The sequence below is a fragment of the Danio rerio genome, chromosome 25 (genome assembly GCF_052040795.2).
Source record: "Danio rerio strain M-AB ecotype USA chromosome 25, GRCz13ab, whole genome shotgun sequence".
NCBI classification, from domain to species: domain Eukaryota; kingdom Metazoa; phylum Chordata; class Actinopteri; order Cypriniformes; family Danionidae; genus Danio; species Danio rerio.
In genome coordinates this window covers 18209393-18232093 of record NC_141045.1, presented here as the reverse complement: position 1 = coordinate 18232093, position 22701 = coordinate 18209393, and the positions used below count along the sequence as shown (strand labels likewise).

The 22701-nt window shown below is 35.7% G+C and overlaps 1 protein-coding gene across 4 annotated transcripts in view; it reads left to right on the top strand.

The window, feature by feature from the left end:
• ccnd2a (cyclin D2, a) overlaps positions 1 to 22701 on the top strand; it is a 265046-nt gene that overhangs the window by 234592 nt on the left and 7753 nt on the right. Inside the window, exons 3-5 of one of the 4 annotated variants that reach the window (XM_087311227.1) lie at positions 14593 to 14713; positions 16048 to 16263; positions 18550 to 18709. In XM_087311227.1, the coding sequence (XP_087167353.1) occupies positions 14681 to 14713; positions 16048 to 16263; positions 18550 to 18709 (409 nt within the window). In that variant the 5' untranslated portion in view covers positions 14593 to 14680. 4 annotated transcript variants of the gene reach the window in all.

Sequence of the window (22701 nt, the reverse complement as noted above, 5' to 3'; positions counted from 1 at the left end):
TTTATTTCAATATTTCCTTCTTTTATTCCACTCTATCATGCTCTGTCCTGCCCTTTATCTCACTCAGCTGTTCCGCTGTGGTGTGTTATGGGTTCATCGAGCTGGTATGCGGCAGGAATCTTTGGATCAAGGTAATTTCACTCTGTTTGAGATTTTCCCAGGACGTTAAGCTTCCCTTTACCTTTGTGTGCCTCCGTGAGCAAGATAGCAAGCGACACATGTTGCAAACACACACACTCGGTGGCTCCCGGGGTTCGACGCCAGCAGCAGGGCAGGAGGAACTTAAAAGATACGGATCGTAAATTACACCCGACACTAGAATTTCCCAAAAGGATCAGATTATTGCTGGCTGATTCAAGTGCAGGGCTATGCTGTGAATTCATGTGTGGTAGGGTAATCATGATGGAGGGCTATTTCATTTGTAATGCCCCTTGCTTGCAGGGAGGGCTGAATGGGGGGCTACCATTGAACCTTTAATATCTTGTAGTGGTATTGGGGTGTTTTCATGCTTGCAGTAAAGTTCAAAAGCGGTTGCAGTTTATATAAATAATTGGTAATGGGAATGCGAAAAATCTCATGCAGACCTGGGAACACACTGGGATACCTAAATTGGGACTACATTTAGGAGTTCTTTGGGTTGATTCACTTTATTCAGCTCAGACTATATTGGAGTTTTAAACCAGTGTGAACCGGAAGTTGCTGTGACTTTTATTTCAGTATGTTGATGTACTTCTAACTGGAAAATGAAATGGAATATTGAGTAGGGCTGAATTTTTGAATGGATAACTTCCAGAGCAAAACCAGGAAATAAAACTCACCGTGACGAACATCCACCACACAATTTCAGATTTCCTAAAACATGACGTTATTAAGCGGTTAATCAAAAAAAAAAATCTAATTTCTTTATTTAGATAATTTCTCTAATTATTTTGTGCAGTATAACGCTTTGGGTCAACAATGGGTAAACAACAAACAAACATGTAGCTACAAACATAAATCTTATGAAACATCAATATCCAGTTTACTAACACCATTGGCAATGAAAATGCCTCACTCAGTCCAATCCTCAAGACGAGCCCACAGTTACCTCTCCCGTCATGTTTTCTGGCTGACTTGAGATCGCTTTACTTCTGTCTCCCTCTATCCTGATCTATTCGTGCAATTTCATCTTCTCGAGAACTCTTTTGATCAGGCTCATTTTCAGATTCACTCATGGTTTTGAAAATACAAAGATTATTGATTTTCACTGCTCACTGTGTGCGAAACAATAATCATCGACCAATGTGAGTGATTATAAACATAAGAAAGCTTATTGGTCGAAAGTGACTACCGTAATGTGTGTTCACATGCACACAATCCACACAGCTTTGCTCGCTGTTTTTCACATTCTCTCTCTCCCACACACACATGCAGGTATTCCCCATGCAAAAGTTAATGCCGGATCAGTTAAAATAAATACCGCAATACAAAACACGAATATCTCAGAACAGGACAATTGAGCACTGAGCAGGGGGTGGGGCTTTTTGTGCTTCATTCCTTCATAGCAAAATAACAGTAGGATGGTAATATTGGTTGATAATATTGTGAATTAAGCTGTCAATCTGACATCAAAAAAGAAGGACCGCCCCTCCAAACGTGGAAGCAAATGGTCAGACTTTGATTGAAGATTACTAAAACAAAGTAAAGAATTTTAAGGATTAACTTGCATAGATTAATTGTTCATCTAAAGTATAGCAATGTGTGCTAGCAAACTAAACATTGTACATTACTCAATTATGATGTCATTAGTTTAATAAAAAACACATGCTACACTTAAATATAGGTTTTTGCTGCTTGTTCAAACTATCAAATTAAAATAAACTGAAACAACACAATTCTCAAAGGTTATTATGGGGACAACTTAATTGTTTTATGTGTAGTAAACCTAAATTTGTGGGAAAAAAAACATCAAATTAACAATTGATTTGCATTGGGACGACAAGAAGGGGTTGTGTGGAACCCATCATTTTTTACAGTGAAAGAGGACAGTTTAATGATTTACCCTAAGCTAAGATTACACTGCTGCGTTTTTGTTTTCTAAAAAATCTGATGTTCACACTACCCTGCTGTTTCTAACCCTCAAGAAGACATTTGGAAATACTACAGATCCTGTGCTTTGTTGGAAAATTCTGGGGATGCATTTCAGTGTAGACAGATCAAAACATAAACCTTTGAAAGAAATGTGAAGCTGTCCACATTCAATCCCTGATTTGGTCTTGTGAATATCTCTCCTTGATTCATCAATCCTGAATCATTCAAGAATATATATGTGCATGCATAAAAAATGTTGACCATCTAAATGTCCTATGAAATTAAAATAAAGTTTTTAGATGTTATTTATAAGTCTTGCTAGTTTTTAAGATATCTGTTAACTAGTGTGCCTGAAATTTGTATTTAGAAGATATAAAACTGAAATCAACATGTTAAGCTTCTAATTTCTCACTTCAGCATAAATAGATCAATGGTTTTACTCACGTCACCTCATAATACAGTTTTTCATCAAATCATAACCGATCAAATGCTCTCTACAATCTGACCTACCCTGCCCTCTTTAAATTAGCTTTTCATTTGTTGTGCATGATCTCAACCACTCTTACTGGCAGAGCTGTGATAAAACAAAATGCTATTGGCTTTTTTTTAAAGGGAATGAGCTACTCTATATGCTACCCTCTCTTTGGGACCTATCATAAACCCGGCGAAAGAGTCGTTTTGATGTTTTGCACCACGCTGTTTAAATAGCAAATGCTTTTGTGCTTATATGTGCTTGCATAGGCGTTGAGGTCTAAAAAAGGGGGTGTGTTGAGGCGCATTGCTGTGGCGTTGCTATTTTGAGGAACTTAAATAGACTGTTTAATAAACCAGATCAAAGCATATCTATAGTCCGGCGCAGAGCGCGTTAGTTGTGCGCCTCGCCTACACATTGCTTAATACACACAGGATGTACAATACGCAAATATCTTTACAGGTGAAAAAGAATTAAAGGATTAAAATATTACAAAATTTTTATTTTCTAGCCTACATAAATATAAAAACCAAACTTTCATTCCTTCTTCATGAAAGTATGGTTTTTAGATTTTTTTATACTTAAAAGTAAGTATGGGTTTTATACGTCTCAGGGAATTTTTTTTTAGTTTATTCATAACAATTTGCTTTTGTATAATGTAATCATTAGTAGTATCATTATTTATTATATTCATATGTATATTAGTTTTTTAAAAAATAAGGTTAGATTTGCCCACCTGTCAGGTTTTAGACCATATGAAGCTCAACATGTGTATTTGGATATAACTCAGTTTTTTGACCACACTTCTTAATTATTGTTCATTTATTAGTTTGCTGGAAATTAGAACTGAATTTGAAAATAGTTTTGAAACAAATCTTTGCGCTTAACAAACAAAATCAATTATGTATAGGCTAATGGATGCCTGTGCGTAACATGTTTCCCTATCCACGAGAGTGAAAGCTAAAGTAAATGAGGAGGCTCATCTCTCATCCTCACGCTGTTTAACCGTTTTCTCTCTAGTGAAGTGTTCAGTTTTTCCACTTACAAAGTCCGCCATGTAAATAGTAAATGCACTATGGCACGGCACAAATGACTCTTAAAGGGAATGGGAAATGAGACTCATTTGATTGGTTTATTCTCAAAACACAGCCATAACTCATTGAGATAATAAGCTCAACCCTGTTAGACCATGCGCCTTAGCGCAAAGGGGATTTTTCCATCCTTAAAATAGCAAAAGTGATTTCTGACATGACCTTAATGCGTTTGCGCCCTGCGCTTTGGACTTAGAGCATGGAATCGTCAAAATAGAACCTTTTGTGTTTCGCTTGAGATTACGTCAAACATCGAATAAAAATGCATATTTTAAAGCACATCATGGGACATTTACCTGACAAATATATCTTTTTCTATGTACTACACAGTTTAGAAGCACTGCTCAGTTAAAAGCAATTTAATGTTAGATGTATGTTGATTGGGCGAGAGTGGCTCAGAGGTTAGCACTGTTGCCTCACAGCAAGAAGGTCGCTGGTTTTAGTCGCGACTGGGGCAGTTGGCATTTCTGTGCGGAGTTTGCATGTTCTCCCCATGTTCGCGTGGGTTTCCTCCGGGTGCTCCGGTTTCTCCCACAGTCCAAAGAACTAAATTGGCTGTAGTGTATGTGTGTAAATAAGTGTGTATGGATGTTTCCCAGTACTGGGTTGCAGCTGGAAGGGCATCTGTTGTGTAAAACATATGCTGGATAAGTTGGTGATTCATTCCACTGTGGCTACCCCTGATGAATAAAGGGATCATGCCGAAGGAAAATGAATGAATGTATGTTAATTATAATGAATACCATTGCATAATCATTTGTTTAATTTAATAATAGTATATACAATTTTGTATAATAATTATATGAGTACATATACAGTTGGAGTCTATTTAACAGTAACACGGTTTATTCAACACATTTCTGAACATAACATTTTTAATAACTCCTTTCTAATAACTGATTTATTTTATCTTTGCTGATGATAGTAAACAATATCTTTTTAGATAGTTTTCAAGATACTAGTATTCAGATTAAAATGACGTTTAAAGGCTTAACTAGGTTAATTAGGCAAATCATTGTACAACAATTTGTTCTGTAGACAATCAAAAAAATTGCTTAAGGGCTAATAATAGAGATTTTTTATTATTATTATTAAAGACTGCTTTTGTTACAGCCGACAAGATTTAAATGATGATGATGATTTCTTTATTACCTCTCAATGCATTTTAATACTAGTTGTAAAGTTCCCAATATCATTTGTGTTTCATTTAATAATTGTATATAGGCTACAGATGTACACTTAAATTTTTATATCTATACTTTAGCCTTCTAGCCTGCATTTTCATTGGCAAATCAATGATTTGTAATCAGTTTTCTCCTTTAAAGAGTCAGCTTGCAAACAATAATGTGGAATCAGTAAACCCAAATGTCATTCAGTTTGATGTGAATTCTAGCAGTTTTTTTGTTTTTAAATCATCCACGTTCTCTTACTGCAGCTGGTAACTAATGAGTAGCCAAACATGCAAATAGCTTATTTACTGTTCTGACCGAATTATGAAGTAAAACAAGATCAGTCAATAGGCATTTTCACACCAGGTGCATTTGGAGCATTTGTTTTGGAACATTCAGTACAATTTCTCAGTTAGGTTTGGATCTGCACCAAAACGTTCAGTTCAAGATTGCATGGAAAAGGTGGTTTCAAATTCTGCTTATGAAAAAGCAATCTGACCTGACGAACAAATCAACCAGGTTTTATCACACTGTATGGTGAGTTTTACATGAGCTATCTTTGTCTGCCTTTCAAAATAAAGTGTGTGTTAAAAACTGAACATTTCATTTGGTTGGATCATGGATGAGCATATTTCTAAACATCTCTTCTAAACACATAAACATGCGCTATACATTTTGCTCTGTTTAGAAACATTTTCTTTTGGATTATTACCAAAAATATCTGCAATATTACAGAACAAGGAAAAGTTTGTAACATCAAAGGTTTTTATTACTAATTTGGAAATAAGCAAAGAATTTATTTACAGATGTGAAACTGTGCTTACTAGTCAATCAATTATCTGAACAGAATCAATTGATCCATTGCAAAGACACCTTTCTCAAGTGTCAGACACACAATAATGACCTAAACTTATAATGGTTGTTTCAGTGTCAACTATGTACTTTTGTATTATTAGAATGTTTTTATTTGCTGTATAAATATATTGATATTTTATCACTCTTTTCCAGTAAGCAGAGTTGGAGAATAACAGCATACATATGTTAAAATTGTGACTGTAATCCAGTAACTGAGGAAATAAATATGTAATACATTTAATTAAATAGCATATCTTTATGGCACAACAGCTTCTTTAAAGTGGAAAATGGTTCTTTACACCATGAAAATATTCATAACAATAAGAAATAAAATGGTCTTTCTGAGAACTGTCAACTGAAAGGTTCTTTCAGGAACCAAAAACATTCTTCCTTGACATTGCTGCAAATCCCCTCTTTTGACACCATTATTTTTAAGAGTATGGAAATGTTTATTAGAAAGGAGTATTCTGAGTATTTTTGTAAAAAAATAGGACATGTTGAACAACCTTATTCATTTATTAATTTAATAATCGATGCACATCCTGCATTCCTTCATTTAGTGAAGCAATGCTGTTTTGATGGATTCTCTTAATGGTGCTGGAAATGTAAAAATAATTTTATTAAGAAATAAAAAAGCTTGCACATTTAAAATTATATATATATATATATATATATATATATATATATATATATATATATATATATATATATATATATATATATATGTGTGTGTGTGTGTGTGTGTGTGTGTGTAAACATTTCCAAGGCATTTTCAGATGCCAGTTTTTTTATTTTTTTGCTTTGCAATGATTTGATTTCTAAAGCAGTATCATACCTAATGTTTTACAGAAATATTTTTTAATTAACAGTTTTGTGATTCAGATGTTTTTTTCCCTTAATTATGATTATGAATTGCATTTAAGATCTTAATCTCTGCTCTGCTCTTTAACAGAGTGACTTTTACTGACAGTCTCAAAATAATCGCTTCCAAATAACTTTCTTTTTCTTTTTCAAATATTTCCAAATAATGCTTATCAGAGCAAGGATTTTCTTCACAATGTCACAAAGACTTGTGGTATAGGTGAATTGAATAAACTAAATTGGCTGTAGTGTATGTGTGTTAATGAGCATGTATGGACATATGTTATAAGTTGTCGGTTCATTCCACTGTGGCAACCCCTGGTAAATAAAGCACTAAGTCAAAGGAAAATAAATAAATAAAAGCCTTTTTTTTTTTTTTTTTTTTTTTTTTTTTTTACAATTTTCAGGTCAGTGTTTTTAGCCCTATTATTAGCAACATTTTTTTCCGATCGCCAAGAACAAACCATGGTTATACAATGACTTGCCTAATTACTCAAACTTTCCTAATCTACTTAAGCCTTTAAATTGCATTTTAATCTGAATACAAGCATCTAAAAAATTATCTAGTAAAATTTTTACTATCATCATGGCAAAGATAAAAGAAATCAGTTATTATAAATGTGTCATTAAAACTATTAAGTTTAGACATTTGTTTAAAAAAAATCTTCTTTCCTTTAAAAAAATTGGGGGGTGGGGGGTATATACAGGAGGGCTAATAATTCAGGGCAGTTAATAATTCTGACTTCAACTGTGTACATATATAAGTTTGTAGCATCAGAAATGATTGGAAGAAAGATTGGAGTCTCTTAATGCAATTAAAAAGCATAAATAAAAGGACAAAACATGAATCACAAAATATGGAAACTTCATTTTCGTTTAAAATAAAACATAAAATTAAACATTTGAAATTCAGTAATCAAATAGAAATTAAATATAATCAGTTACATTAAAGGGATTCTCCCACAAATGAAAGTTCATCATTTACTTGTTCAAAACCTATTTGAATTTCTTTCATCTGTTGAACACAAAAAAAGGGTATTTTGAGATAGCTGGTACTCATTGACTCAATATTATTTGGCTGCAGACCTGCACATGCAAGCTGAGACATGCAGTGTCAGACACATGCATGTATACACTCCATAGAGCTAGTGTGAGAAGTAGGGTTAGGAGTATGCATTAAAGGCATGCCATGCAGTCTCCACTGACTACCCTTTACCCTTTCCAACTATGGAAGTCAATATACACTTCCACACAAAACCTTTATGTTGTCGCAACACAAATTAATTAAATTTAATTACGCTAATCATTTCTACAAATTTAAGTGGATTGAACATAAAGCAGTTAAGTTGTCCCAAATAAAAATTAAGAATTGTGTTTTTTCCACTCCTTTTCAATGAGTAGTTTAAACAAGCAGCAAAACTCTTTTCTTTTTCCTTTTTCAAGAGGCATTTTTTATCTTTATATCATATTTTGTGTTTAACAGAAAAAACTCATAAAGATTTAAAACCATATGAGGCAGGGGTTCTCAAGCTCCGTCTTTTAGGTCTGGTGTCCTGCAGATTTTAGCTCCAACTTGCCTCAACACTCCTGCAAGGATATTTCTAGAAAGGTTGATCAGCTAGCCCAGGTGTGTCTGATTGAGGTAGGAGCTAAAATCGACAGGACACTAAACCTCCAGCTCTGAGATTGAGAACCTATGATATAAAGTAAAGTAAATGATGAGGTCATTTTACTTTTTTTTTTTTTGTAAACTTCACTTAAAAAAAGAAAGATCATCACATTTTCTTCTAGATTGATTATTCTAGGTACTTATTTAAATGAGCTGAAACTACACAATTCTTGAGTTTTTTAAGGACAACTTATTTGTTTTGTTCTATCTACTCAAATTTGTAAAAAAAATGAATTAATTTAATTCCTTGATGTTGTCCCAACATAATTCGATTGTGTGGAACCCAGCATTTGTTTAGCATTCACATGTGTGAGTGTACATGTAAAATTGTTGCAAATTTATGTCATTCATTCATTCATTCATTTTCTTTTCAGCTTAATCCCTTTATTAATCCGGGGTCACCACAGCGGAATGAACCGCCAACTTATCAAGCACGTTTTTACGCACCGGAAGCCCTTCCAGCTGCAACTCATCTCTGGGAAACATCCACAAACACTTATACACACTTTTAGGACAATTTAGCCTACCCAATTCACCTGTACCGCATGCCTTTAGAATATGGGGGAAACCGGAACACCTGGAGGAAACCCACGCAAACGCAGGGAGAACGTGCACACTCCACACAGAAATGCCAACTGACTCAGCTGAGGCTCGAACCTGCGACCCAGCAACCTTCTTGCTGTGAGGCGATAGCACTACCCACTTCGTCGCCACAAAATGTATGTGTTGGATTTAAACAAATTAAAATTAGCAATGTTCAACTTAATTTGTTTGTTTAAATTCAGCCCACATAACTGTTTAACTACTTAAAAAAAATTAAATCCAAGGAATCTTCTTTGAATATTTTTTTTCAGTGTACCTTAAAGTAGGTAAAATATTTACACTACATTTTAATGCAATCTGTTACATTTCCAAAGCAACCTTCCTACCCCTGTCTGCATGTATCGTTTAGTGTTTCTAGGTTAGCACTGTAGCTAAACATCCCAAATGAGGTGCCACCTGAATCTTACTGAACGTGAGAATTCGCAACAATCTCTCTCACATCTCTGTTTAACCTCACCTAAATCTGACAGGGGGACCCACAGCTCATTTTCCAAAAACTAGGCTATGCTAAAGCAACCAACGCTGCAAATACACCTCAAGATGCCATACCCTACAGTGCAGGTGTGAGTATGGGGAGCATGCCGGGATTAAAACAACAACTGCAATGTGTTAAGCCTGCATTTGAATCAGCACCATAGTTTCTCGCAGGTGTTTTTGAGCAGATAGAAGTAGTAATAAGATTTTGCACAAACACACACACACACACACACACACACATACACACAAAAGTTAATTTAGTTTCAAGCTGGTTTCAAACGGGCGTTTGATCTCCACTGCTACATTGTTGACAAAGCTAAAGTACGCTTTGCTCCCAGGTGGAACTTCTCAGGATGTTTTCCCAGTAGTGGAAGAGTTTTTAACTTTTTTTTTTTGTGCTGACGAATTCTTGAGGGACATAACCTGCCCCCGAAATGTCCTTGCATTCTCCAGCAAGGCTTTTGTTTCTCTGTGTGGGTTCTTTTGCTTGGAGGGAGAGGGAAAAATGGGCACTGGAATGGTAAAGTATCAGCCAGCAGCTGTTGCGTGAGTGACAAACTCAAGGGTTTGTGATATGAGAGGCACAGAGGAGGAAAAGACAGCAAGTAGTTTTGCTGTCCAGAATAAAATGTGCAAAGAAAATGACCTGTAGAAGCATCTCGGACATGATAGCATTTACTTGCAGGGTGAAAAGCTTGAGCTCCCCATTTTGATGGATGTCATGGGGAGGATTGTGTGAATGCTGTAATGCTGGTCATGTGCTGGCAGGGGGCTTTTGACAGGGATCTACATTGTCATTTTAGGCTAGACAGACTGTGTTTGAAGAACATGTCTGTCAACGCATTGTCCAGGTCGGCTTTTGATGTCCTTAATGGTGATGGGCTAAAAATAACACAGATTCCTGCAGTTTTCTCTTTTAGAGGATAGAAAAGAAAGTTTTTTTTTTTGTCAACAGGAGATATGCCAGAAGCTGTTTTGTGATTCTGCTATTTGGTTGTGCATAATGCAGTGTTATAATGCACCTGTTGTGGGTTTGTGCGGTAAATAAGATAAAATTGAGAAGCAGTGTTATAACGTCCCCACTAGCATGTCAACAATGATTACTTCCTCTCTGTTTTTCCAACTGTTGTTAACCTTTCAGACATTTCTTGCATCTGTTTGGCTAAACAATGAGATTTCAAGACAATAAAACGTTGTTCATCTCGCTTTCCTTTTTCTTTTCTTTTTTTTTTTTTTAGCAAGATAAAAGTGAGATTTAAAGAATTTGGGAGTCTGTCTCCTCCCAAGAAGCATGTCAAGCAACTTGAAACATTTAAGAGATCCTGCAAGCTAGTAAAACTATTTAAAATAATAGGTAATGATCATCATACATATGAGAATAATTTTTTTAAATAATTACAAATCAGGTTTTTTAATTAAGCCAAAATAATAATAATATTGCACAACAAATAATTAAATGATTTAATGTATGTGAACAAATTGAAATTTTGATACATTAATGAAAAAATTCCTACCTCATAATTTGATAAAATATATATAATTGATTTCATTTTTTGTAAATGATCTCATTTGCTTTCTTCAAACAGTTTTGTTTGTTTTGTCAATGGCAGTTTTAACCAGTTGTTGCTATTTACAACAATTGCAAGCTATGTAATTTAATGAAGCATATCTTTTTCTTCTTTTTTCCTGGGTGGTTGGCTAAATGCTTGTGTTTTTATTCAGTAAGGACATCTGCAGTTGCTCAACCACAACATTATAACTGTGAGAAATATGTTATTCTATTTTCATGCCTTTTAAATAAGAATACAATTTTTGCTTGATGTATTTGCTGCTTCTAATATATATATATATATATATATATATATATATATATATATATATATATATATATATATATATATATATATATATATATATATAAATATAAATATATATATATATATATATATATATATATATATATATATATATATATATATTATTAGGGACTTATCGAAATGTCACCTGTTTATTTCAAAACATTCTTCAGAAAATACAGTTACTTAGATTGTAATCGTTTATAATTATGTTATTTATAATTCATTATTTAAAAAACTGAACTAATTTGAATGTTTTCCCTCCAGTTCTGTTGCTGAATTAAGAAGGAATTCTATTTAATTAAACTGCAGAAAATAAATTTAAACATAAAGAACTGAAATGATTTAAAACCAATTAAATGAATTCAGGTTAATATTTTTGTGAAAAAAAATGGTAAATTAAAAAAGTTTACTATTTTTTTTTTTGTGTGTCTTTATATTATCAAATGTAAAATATGAATATATTTGATCTAATTTACCCAGGTTAATGTTTTATATCTGATCATATAAAGATGTAATGTCATAATTAAGTTTAATTTAGTCTAGTGTTGTGTTTAAATTTATTATCAATGAAACATACTTAATCTTGGCATTACCTTAAATGTATAAGTAATATTACTGATTCTTTTAGATTTTACTTATAATATTTCAGGAAAAGCCATAATTTAGCCTATAGAAAAATCTAATTTTTTAGACCCTGTGGAGCAAACGTATGAATGAACGAATGAATGAATGAATGAATGAATGAATGAATGAATGAATGAATGAATGAATGAAAAACCTAACTGTTACCCAAGTTTTGGGGGTCTAGCAAACTTTCATTGGGTGTGTCTTCACGGATATCGCGTTAATTGCAGGCATCCGGGAAATAGCATGAGCAGAGCCGCATAGCCCACCAGCATGTTATGTGACGTCATTATTCCGCGAAAAAAAAGCATGGTCAAGATAGAATATAAAAGCATGAAGAACAGACATGAATCTGAATCACTCTTTACTTAGGAGGGGTTATGTGATACTCTAACGCGTTTTTCTTGCATATTATATAATTGATTTTTTAAAGACATATTCTTACTATGTTATCTATGAATAAACAAAAGTTTTCATATTAATGTTGACTGTTATTGTTTTAAAAAATCTAGAAAAAATGTTTGCAAATTTTAATGCCTTAAAATGACTACTAATAAGCATTTATTTATAAATTAAGGTTTCAATTATATCCCAACAAAATGATGCTCAGATTATGTAGGTTGTTTTTATTATAAATAAATGCTTGTCATTTGCTAATAAAGACAGTGTTATAAACATAAATTAACATGTTAAGCTTTTAAATTAAATGTTTTTAAGGAAACCTTGAAATGTGCAATATTTTAATAATTTATAATCATAATTTTTAAGAATCACAACTTAATGTTACTTTCCCACTAATGGTTCGGTGCGCAAAAAGAAAAGTCTTTATATCACTGTAATGGAAAAGGATGCATCCTTTTTTGTTATTGCGGGTTGTCATTCTCAATGTTTTAAGCAAATAATGCAGTATTTAAAGCTTAGAAACCCACTTGTGTTGCTCTACATAGCGACATTTCATGTGTCGGGAGCATGCGGGTAATACCGCAGTTTATATGAAGAACGCGCATGTTTGAAAAAGAAAATGAAATTACAACATGTGTTAGCGCTTGTGGAACTGGACTTGCTTATTCATCCTTAAATCAAATGATATCGGCGACTGACATAATTTTTCATGCTGTATTAATTTAGAATGACTAAAACTGTTTTTGGTAGAGGTAATGTCATAATATAAAGTCTGGATTTATGAGCAAAATAATCTTAAAATTATTACTTTAATATAGTTTATTTCAAGGCATTATTTGCCTTTGTAGCACAAATTACAATCCGTATTATTCTATTTAAAATAATTCCAAGCCTTATCATTTTATATCTCTGATTTGATCAAAGCATTGCTGAGGGTAAAATGCTCTGACTGATTTTAAGGCTACAAATTTTTTTCATGACACCTGCGTGAGGCAGTCTCTGGGATCTAGCAGTGTTCATCAGGTGATCGGTAAAATAGATTAGGTTCTGCACTTTAGAATGCGAACTTGCACAGAGAAAGTCTGCCCAGTAACAAATCCGAAAGCCTCAAACGCGTGAAGAAGAACTATTGGCTATGTAAGAAGGGGAGGAACAATCTACAGCGAAAAAAAATGTTTTAAAGAGACATTTCCTAGCACATTTAAAAGTGTTGAAACGAAGCAAACTGTTGCAAAAGTTCATAGCTGCGGTCTGTTATGTTCTTCAGAATCACTCCAGCAAGCTTGAGAACCTTGAGATGCACCTCTATCAATAACGCAGCTATATGTTCTCTTAAAAGTCTTTGAATCGCTTTTTAATTTAGATTTCCCAGCGAATGTTTAACATGCTATGTCTCATTTGCAATTTAAATGAATTTCTGATTGAGTTTGTGAGTTATAAATGTTGATCTGCATGTATTGGGGTAGATTACAATTTTGAAATGCTGCATCACCTTTCGGGGCTTGGCTTTTCGAATCCTATATATATATATATATATATATATATATATATATATATATAGGTTTCGATGTAACGATGCATTATATAATAGAGGAAAGAGACTAACTATTCAGCAGATATATCTGACTAGTGTTGCTTCATGCTTTCGCTGCATTTCCTAGAAAGCTATCTCGTTGACCACATGTTGCAGCTCATAGCTTCTATTTCTAATTTGTGATGACGAGGTGAAGTTTTAGCGCCCTTAAATAAAAAACAATACATTTTAACCATTATTTTGTTAATTTGTAAAATCAAAGTAATGAAAATGTCTGCATGACACCAAGAGCATGGGTATAAAAATGTATGCAAAATAATACATTCAAAACCAAAACCACTTTATTTTTAAAATACTTTGAGATAGCCTATTAGATTTATAAACATTTGGTGTTGCGTTGGTTGCAGTGAGTTTGTGTTGTCATTTTAAAAAAAATACACGAGTTAACTAAACATTAAAATCTTGCATGATCCATGAATACACCAGCCAATGTTGTCCTTTTATCCATCGTGTGGAGGCTATCGATTCTCTTATAACCAGAGCAAGAGGGGAGGAAAAGCAGAGGAAGACTGAGCATGTTCCGTCTGGCCAATAATAAGGTCTGCTTGCGTCAGAGTTCTGCAGACCTCAAATGTTGCAGCGAGAAGAGCAGAGCAGAGCAGAGAAAGAGACTAGTGGGGAAAAGTTTGCAAAAGGATCAGGACTAACCTGGACAGCCCAGTAGACTGATTTGATGTACCCGAGAAGTCTTTTCTGCTCTTTTTGACATTTCGCAACTTTTGTACTTCACTGTTTGTAGCCGTATTAAAGGTCGAAAAGGACTGTAACAATCATGGAACTGCTTTGTCTCGAGATGGACACCATTATAAGAGCCCGTCCTGATCCGAATCTTCTGTATGATGACAGGGTACTACAGAGTTTGCTGACCATCGAAGAGAGGTTTCTTCCTCAGTGTTCATATTTTAAATGCGTTCAGAAAGACATTCAGCCCTTTATGCGGAGGATGGTGGCAACATGGATGTTAGAGGTTTGTACCCGATCATTTCCGTGCTTACATGTATCTTCAACACGTCTTGCAAACGTTTCATTTTCCATTCTGTCATGTAAGTATTGTAGAATGCAACTAAAGAAGCTGCTTTAACATTTCCGAAAAAGCAAATGCGATTTTGTTGGGCTATTTACTATTTTATTGCAGCCATAAGCGCTGATTTTGGACCAAGTTCACGATTGCAGAGGGATGGAGGTTATCGACATATGTCAGTGATCTCAAGCGCGTATTTTATAAAGTTTTCAGTTACGTTAACACAGAGGATAGGACCTTGCTTAACATTATTTATTTATTTTTAAGATAAATATTTCCATGCACACGTATGCACTTCAATGCTTGCCGCTGTGCTACAGCTTACCATCGCCATGTTGTTTTTTTTCCTCACAACAACTTTATCGCAACAAAATGATCATAACAACTGTTAACATGTGCATGGCTTTGTAGATGAGCGTTTAGGGTATATAATTATGGTAGAATATGTTGGTGATTGCTTTTCTATAATTTTGTACATTTTTTTAAATGTATGGTTGCGGAAGGGGCGACGGCCCGCATTGCTTCTTAACCCATGCTGATCGAAGTCTATCCTTGGAATTAAGTTCAGTTCTTGTCGGAATCGTTCATATTTCCTATGTTTGACATATGGAAATGATAGAGGGGGGTCTTAGCTTTATTTTCATGTTTTAAATTGTCAGGTGAATCGACCAGGACAATTTATAAAAATATTTAAAAAGAATATTTCGGTTCGATGGTGACGCACTCATCTGAGACCGCATGGTACTTCGTTTTGAAAAACGTGTTTTAATCATAAAAAACATCGATTAAATAACTTGTCAATTGTCGGGAATGATGTAAGAAGGATAGCTGAATATTTAGAGGTAAGATTAGTTGACAAAAACAATTTATTTATATTTTTAAATATTTTATGAAAATATGACGAATTAAAAAAAACAGATCCAGTCCTGTGTTGCTTGGGTGTTTTTTGGCTCGGGTGATTGTGACTTGAATTCATTTCTTACTGAATGAACCAAAGGAATGTGAGCCTATTGACAGATGTTAGAGTCCACAATAAATGTATATCTTTATAACTACAACAAGACAGGGTTTTCACAGTTTTGGAATCTATCTCAATTTTAACGTTAAGATTTACAGCCTCTTTTCAATGCAACAAATGAACAATACTACGTTATTCGTTTTATTCTTAAAATTATTTTTTAGATGTAAAGTCTTTGAGAGTCATTTAAATTACACAAATTTTGTTGCGCCACGTGCATCTTTTCCTCTGAACTTATTAAGTTATGCCCTGCCCTTTCCAGGTCTGCGAGGAACAGAAATGCGAGGAAGAAGTTTTTCCACTGGCTATGAACTACTTGGACCGATTTTTAGCGGTGGTACCAACAAGAAAATGTAACTTGCAGTTGCTCGGCGCAGTTTGCATGTTTCTTGCGTCTAAATTGAAAGAGACGCGTCCATTAACTGCAGAGAAGCTGTGTATCTACACTGATAACTCAATCAGACCGCAAGAACTGCTGGTAAGCACCAAGCATATTGTTTGAAAATCAAAACTTAGTAATTTTCCCGGAGGGATTTCTATTAATTGTTTGCATAACTTCTTCAAATGTGAATTTAAGTGTTTATTTTAATCCTACTGCTGTTAAGGGTCCATTTAAATTTGTGGATTACCCCATTTAAGTATATTGAATATATTGCAATTTGTGATGTGGTCTTCCTATATTGTGCATTTTTTTACAAGTCAGATACTAGAATTAAGACTAGTCCAAAGTAAAAAAAAAATATATATATACATACATATATATATATATATATATATATATATATATATATATATATATATATATATATATATATATATATATATATATTCTCGCGATTGGAGAGTTTTAAAGTGCGTTTCTGCGCATTGAAGGGCTATTACGCCATCTAGTGGCAACTATGCATCTCACAGCTACATCATAGCCAAGGTCTTGTCAATTGATCATTTGACATCTATTAATTTCTTTATGCCTAGGCTAACTGTTTAGGCAACTATGAGCAAATGCTGCTTAAAAAAAAAAACACTGTGCTGTGAAAACGTTAACAAATTGCCATTTTGGGCAAACTCCTGTGTATTTTATTTTCTTAGGCTGGCCTAGTGTTAATTTTGCTGTTGTTGTCTAAGCTTCTGCTGGTCTGCAATCAGACCAACTGATGCAGGGAGTCAGAAGATCAGCTGTCAAAGCCATCTTCATTTTCTTGTCCTTCTTAGCTGGCAAGAATTTCTTGTAAACGAAACTGCATATAGCTGGGAGGTACAGCTGGAGGGCTCAAAAGGAGGAAGTGGGTTCCTGCATTAAGGCTGTGTTGCAAGAGTTTCACAGTGAGTGTTAGGGCTGGCCTCAGTGACACCGGACTGCTTAGTTGAGCACACAGAAGATGAGTACGGTGATTGTTAGAAGGGTAATTTTTAATAGCATGTACATTGAGAATGCCTCTTCTCATAGTTTACATTCCATAATAACCTCTTAGTATACCAGGAGTCTATGGCTTTTTTATATAAATGATTTGTCATCGGGCTTTATGTTCACATCAGGCACCTCTCCTAAGAAAAGGTCACTTTGGAACATGTAGCTGTATGCAGATTTGTGAAAGGCACTCACCAGTGAAATCTAGCAAAGAGAGGAAGTGAAGAAATCATGCATCACATGGCTGCCATTTTATTCTTGATCAGTTAGCTGTTTTTGGGGTGTATGAATAATTCTTTGATGATAGGTTAAAGGAGCTCAAAATGTCTCAGAAGGTAATGGTAACCATATTATGCCTATTATTACTATGTGTGTGTGGTTCACTTGGGAGAAAACCACCTCAGAGCGAGCACTCAGTCCCATATCAGCAAATGTAAGGTTTCCCCAATTAGTCACTAGCTATTACTCATCCAACTTCAAACAGGAAGGAGGAGTGGTTATTCGAAGGATGCTGTCTTGTTCTTGTCTGCAACCAAGTAAATAAGTATCTAAAATTAACACTTGTCAATGTGAGTTGGGTCAAAGCAAGTTTGTGTTTTGGATCAACAGTGCCACCAAAAGACAAAATGGTATAATCAGCAGTGTTGGACAGTCACATGGTCATTATTGAAGCATGTTTATTCCATTAAGGTTACAACAAAATCTTTTTAATATATATAAGACTAAGAATCATGTTTTATATGAATGTGTTTGTAATTGCAAAGATGTTAATGACATGTCCATCAATCAACTAAGCAGCCTTTGACTAACAGATTGCTATAAGAACATACTCATACCTGATGCTAGACAATCTGAGTAGCAGGTATTCAGGTCAAGTGTCCCCACACTGAGCAAATATCTTTCAGAATATGTAGCTTTGCATTTCCTGTTGAAATGAGTTGAACTGAGGTTTTACTTTCTATTATAGGTGGAGATTCAAATGTATAGCAAGCAACAGCATTTCAATGACTTGGAACATCAGGGGTGTGTAAACTCGGTCCTGGAAGGCAGTTGTCCTGCAGAATTTAGCTCCAACTTGCCTTATAATACCTGCCTGGATATTTCTAGCAAGCCTACTAAAAGCTTAATTAGCTAGCACAGGTGTGTCTGATTAGGGTTGGATCTAAACTATGCAGGACACAAGCCCTCCAGGACTGTGTTTGGGCACCCCTGCTATAAATTATTAGCCCAGCTTCCTAAATGATATTCAGATCTAATAAAGCAAAGTAAGATATCTTAGAGGCAGGAAGCTATTGAAAGGATGCAGTTTGTCTCTATAGTTGGTGATTTTGCTTCTTTCCTCAAACCCTTTTACAGGAATGGGAGCTGGTTGTCCTGGGCAAATTGAAGTGGAACCTAGCAGCTGTCACTCCCAATGACTTTATTGAGCACATTATGAGGAAACTTCCGCTGCCTGAGGATAAGCTGGAGCTGATTCGTAAACATGTGCAGACTTTCATCGCCCTATGTGCAACAGGTAGTGTATGCAATGTAGATATTAAGAAATATAAAAAAAATAAAACACCATGCTGCAAAAAAAAAAGTGTATTCCTTCACAAAACTTGGCTCTGGTTTCACATAAAACTCTCAACATGCATTTGTACATTACCTAGAGCATCCAATCTTCTTGACAATCTGTAAAGCTCTATCAGTTCAGTATTAGCAAACATGTTCATCCGTTAAAGAAGAAAAGCTTGTGAAAAGCATCTTTTATAGGTCTTTTAAGGCTTAAGTGATAAAAGATCCACTAACTCAAGTTGGTGTTGATACCTGGCATCATCACCTCCATAAGTGCCTTGTTGCAAAAGGCTTGTGTTTATACCTTGCAAAACCAGAAATCAAAGCCCTCTGTGGGTTTAGTATCTATGGCAACTTTATTCAGGTTCTTGTTGCAGGCAAATTATCAGATGCCATCTCATTACATTCATGAGAAACTATGTGGACTGAAATAGCGATGTGTAATGGAGAGAATTTCTCTGGAAGCCTTATGTGCTTGCCTGGTATGTTTGGCGGGCATATCAGTGGCTAGTCCTGAATGCAGTGACACTTCAAAGGACAGTTGTATAGTTAAGGACATTCCTGTGTGCTGGTGAGCAAGTGGTTTTACTGTTTCTGTTCTAGAGGTGGACCACCTTTAGGAGATCAAACGTAGAGATGAGAGGAGGGTGAGAAAACGTGAGGAGTGTATTGTTTCAGCCTAGCCAAACAGTGAAGCATGTCATGTTTTCATATCTTATCCCCTCTTCTCACGCCTCCCAGATGCTCCAGGGCATGACGACTTTCCCATAATCAGGAGCCTTTGTGGGGCTGGTTCTCCCAGCCAAGCCTGCACCCAACATCACCATAGGCGGTAATGGGATCCAATGCACCACCCCTGTTCCCTCAGGCTTCTTTCTTCTTCCCTGGGGTTACTCAACTCTACAGGAACCTCAGGATTGACTTTGGGAAAGTGGGATATGAAAGAAAAGGCATTGGTAGGAGGAGCTGACAGGTCTTCGAGTCTTCTTTTAGTTTGTGCGTTCTTGGTTTAAAATCTCTTTATGGATGAGCTTTGATGATAGCTGGGATGATTTAAATGGTATATAACTTGGTGGTGAGATGCTGATTAATCCATCTGATGCTAGCAGATGTCTTGACTTAAGCAGTATACAAACTAGTTGCTAGTTTAACAACAGGGATTCAGAGGGTATAAAAAAAGATTTTAATTGCCAAGCAGATGCCTTGACTGTGTCTTTTCTTTTGTCTGTACAGTTTGCTTTCTTTACAGAGAATTCAGTTCCCCCCTCTTTTCCGAGACTTGCATAAATCTAGGCCTCCATATCTGAATGAGAAAGGAAGAGCATGGAAAGACGGCAGCTAATTTTAATGGTTCTTTGCATTTGATAAAACAGTTCCGTTCAGAGCACTGTCTAAGGTTTGGTCAGCCAGCGTAGGCTAGTTCAGTATTAATTAATAACATGGACTATTCAGAGAAATGCAAATGGGTGGAGGGCTCGGCTAGAGACCACAAGAAAGGAGACAAAAGAAACAACCCTCCATTTCATATGCAGAGGCATGTAAGGGTCAGTGCAGAAGGAGCACCCGATAAAACGTTTCTCTGGAGGGGTGGTCTTTCGAAGGCCTGCACAGGAACACGCTCATTAAAAGTGATTATACACCATTTTCACTGTTAATTACCCAGCACCCCTTTAACTTCTCCATCAAAGATTGTCTGTAAATGTATAACAGCGGACGTGAGATGCATTTTGTGGGAGATTATCTTGCCACTCTTGAGAGGTTTACTTATGAGAGAAAATGGAAAAATAAATATCTAGTGACTGGTGGAGAGTTCATCAAGGCTGAAAATTAAATCTACAGATTCATCTCATTTCTCTTCGAGAAGGCTCCGTTTCCTCCCACACCGGCCTGACGACTGTTGCTTAAGACTTGAGTACTGGAGCAAGATTGAAACAAGTTGTTACAGGATTTTTAACAGTCAAAGAGGGTTCCTGTTTTTAATACATCTGTTTTACCATGTTTGACAGGATAGACCAACACGCCGCTTTTGATGATAAAATTACTTTGCTGAAAATTTGACACATTGGACAGTTCTCAAAAAATGACAATAGACAGTCAATGTAATACAACAACTCTGTTAAGTAATATTAAACATCAATATCCCAAACATGATTAGCTAATATCTAATTATCTACTTGAGACATGACTCAACGTAGCATGTAAAACTACTTTTAAATTACTTTCTTTAAATATCCAGCTATGTTGTAGGGTTAACCAACTGTCAGGAAATGTCAGTGAATTAGTATTTATTTGAATATTCATGTTAAATATTTATTCTGTTTACGGTTGTCTCTTTCTTCTACAGTAACTTAGTTCATTTGACTGTGCGTTACACCATGATGCCGAATTCATGTTTATATTTGATCTTTATCAATCAGGTTGAACATGGTTGTTTAAAACAAGACTTTCTGTAAATGCAAACCTGTGCATCATGAAAGTCTGGCACTTGATTTATTGGCCCTTAAATCATTTGTCTCTGGCTGTTCGTCAACTTTCCCAGCGCTTAATTAATTTACAAGTTAAATGCGTATATAGCACATTGCACCCACCAAGGAGCTTGCTGTGTTGGCATAGGTCTGAGAATGCAGTGTGGCAAGGGCAGGAGAATGGACCATTGAAGGGGGTGAGAGGCTGGTTTACCAGGCCAGCCAGCCGCCGCTTACTAGGAGCCTTCCATCACAGGCGTCCCCACTCAGCTACATACACTGTTTATCCTCTGCATGAATATCAATGAAGGCCCACAGAATACAGCCATTCTTCCTTTACCACTCTCACAAACCAGAGCGTCCTGCTCTGCCGCTAGCACGCGTGTACTCTTGTTTCCTAGACAAACTTGTCTTGTCTGGAGTGTGAAAAATCAGATTGCTACCCACTCAGGGAATGCAAGCTGTGTGGGCACCCATTTTCCTCTGTATGTTTCTTTTCTCTCTGCCGCAAAAGACCCAAGGAGTTGCAATGTGGTTAACTTTTTCTTCTTACGCTTGACCAGAACTTGTCTTTTAATGTTTTTTGTTTCTCTGCCCCGTAATCAACTACAAAGAGAAGAGTGTATTGTAAGTTCATTTATTTGTCAACACTGAGCTGCAAAATGAGAAAATGCCTGGCTTTGAATGCTAAGAAGGCATGCTCATCAGTTATCAAAGAGCCAACCTCTTTGATTTTTTTTCCTAAAAAGAAAAAAGGAAGAAAATCACCCTCAGAGCCATCACACATGGTTTGCTTTGCAATTGAATATGGCAATATGGTAATGCAAAGCCTGCCGTGGAGTGTGAGACCGTGAGCCCAGAGGTGGCCCTGCATCAGAGAAATGGCATGGGGGGGGGATGAGTTGGGTAGAAGGGTCTTTTCTTCTGCCAAAATACTTACGAAGGTCTGGACACTAACTAAAGAATGATGCTTAGTGCCCCCCTCAGCCACCCCTGCAGTCTAAAACCCAACAACAGCCTCCCCCAACACCCATCTTTTGTGCTGACTGTTGGGTTGAAATGGAATTCACATAGAGGGCTTGATGTTGTATCTTTCATTTGAATGAGATGAGGTGATGATATTGGACAATGAGACCACACTCTCGTGTTCATTCGACCTAGGTCTAGCAATGTCTCACTCAATTAATATGCTAAAAGATAGCAGTGATGCTGATACAAATCCCAAGCTGTTGTAACAACAAAGCCTGAGCATGTGTGCCATTCAACCTTAGGGGTATGTTTCGTAAGGAATAAAGTGTTGAAAACAGGCTGAAAAACAGAGAGAGGGGGAGCTGTAAAAAAAGAAGAAAGACAGAAATCAATGAGGCAGGGGGCAGACAGCCTAAGCTGTTCGGTTCTTTCTCTTTTCCTCTTTCTTTCTCCCCCTCTCGCAGTTAGTCGTCTTTTGGGCTTTGGGCCCGTTCACAAGCTGTCTTATTTGCATTAT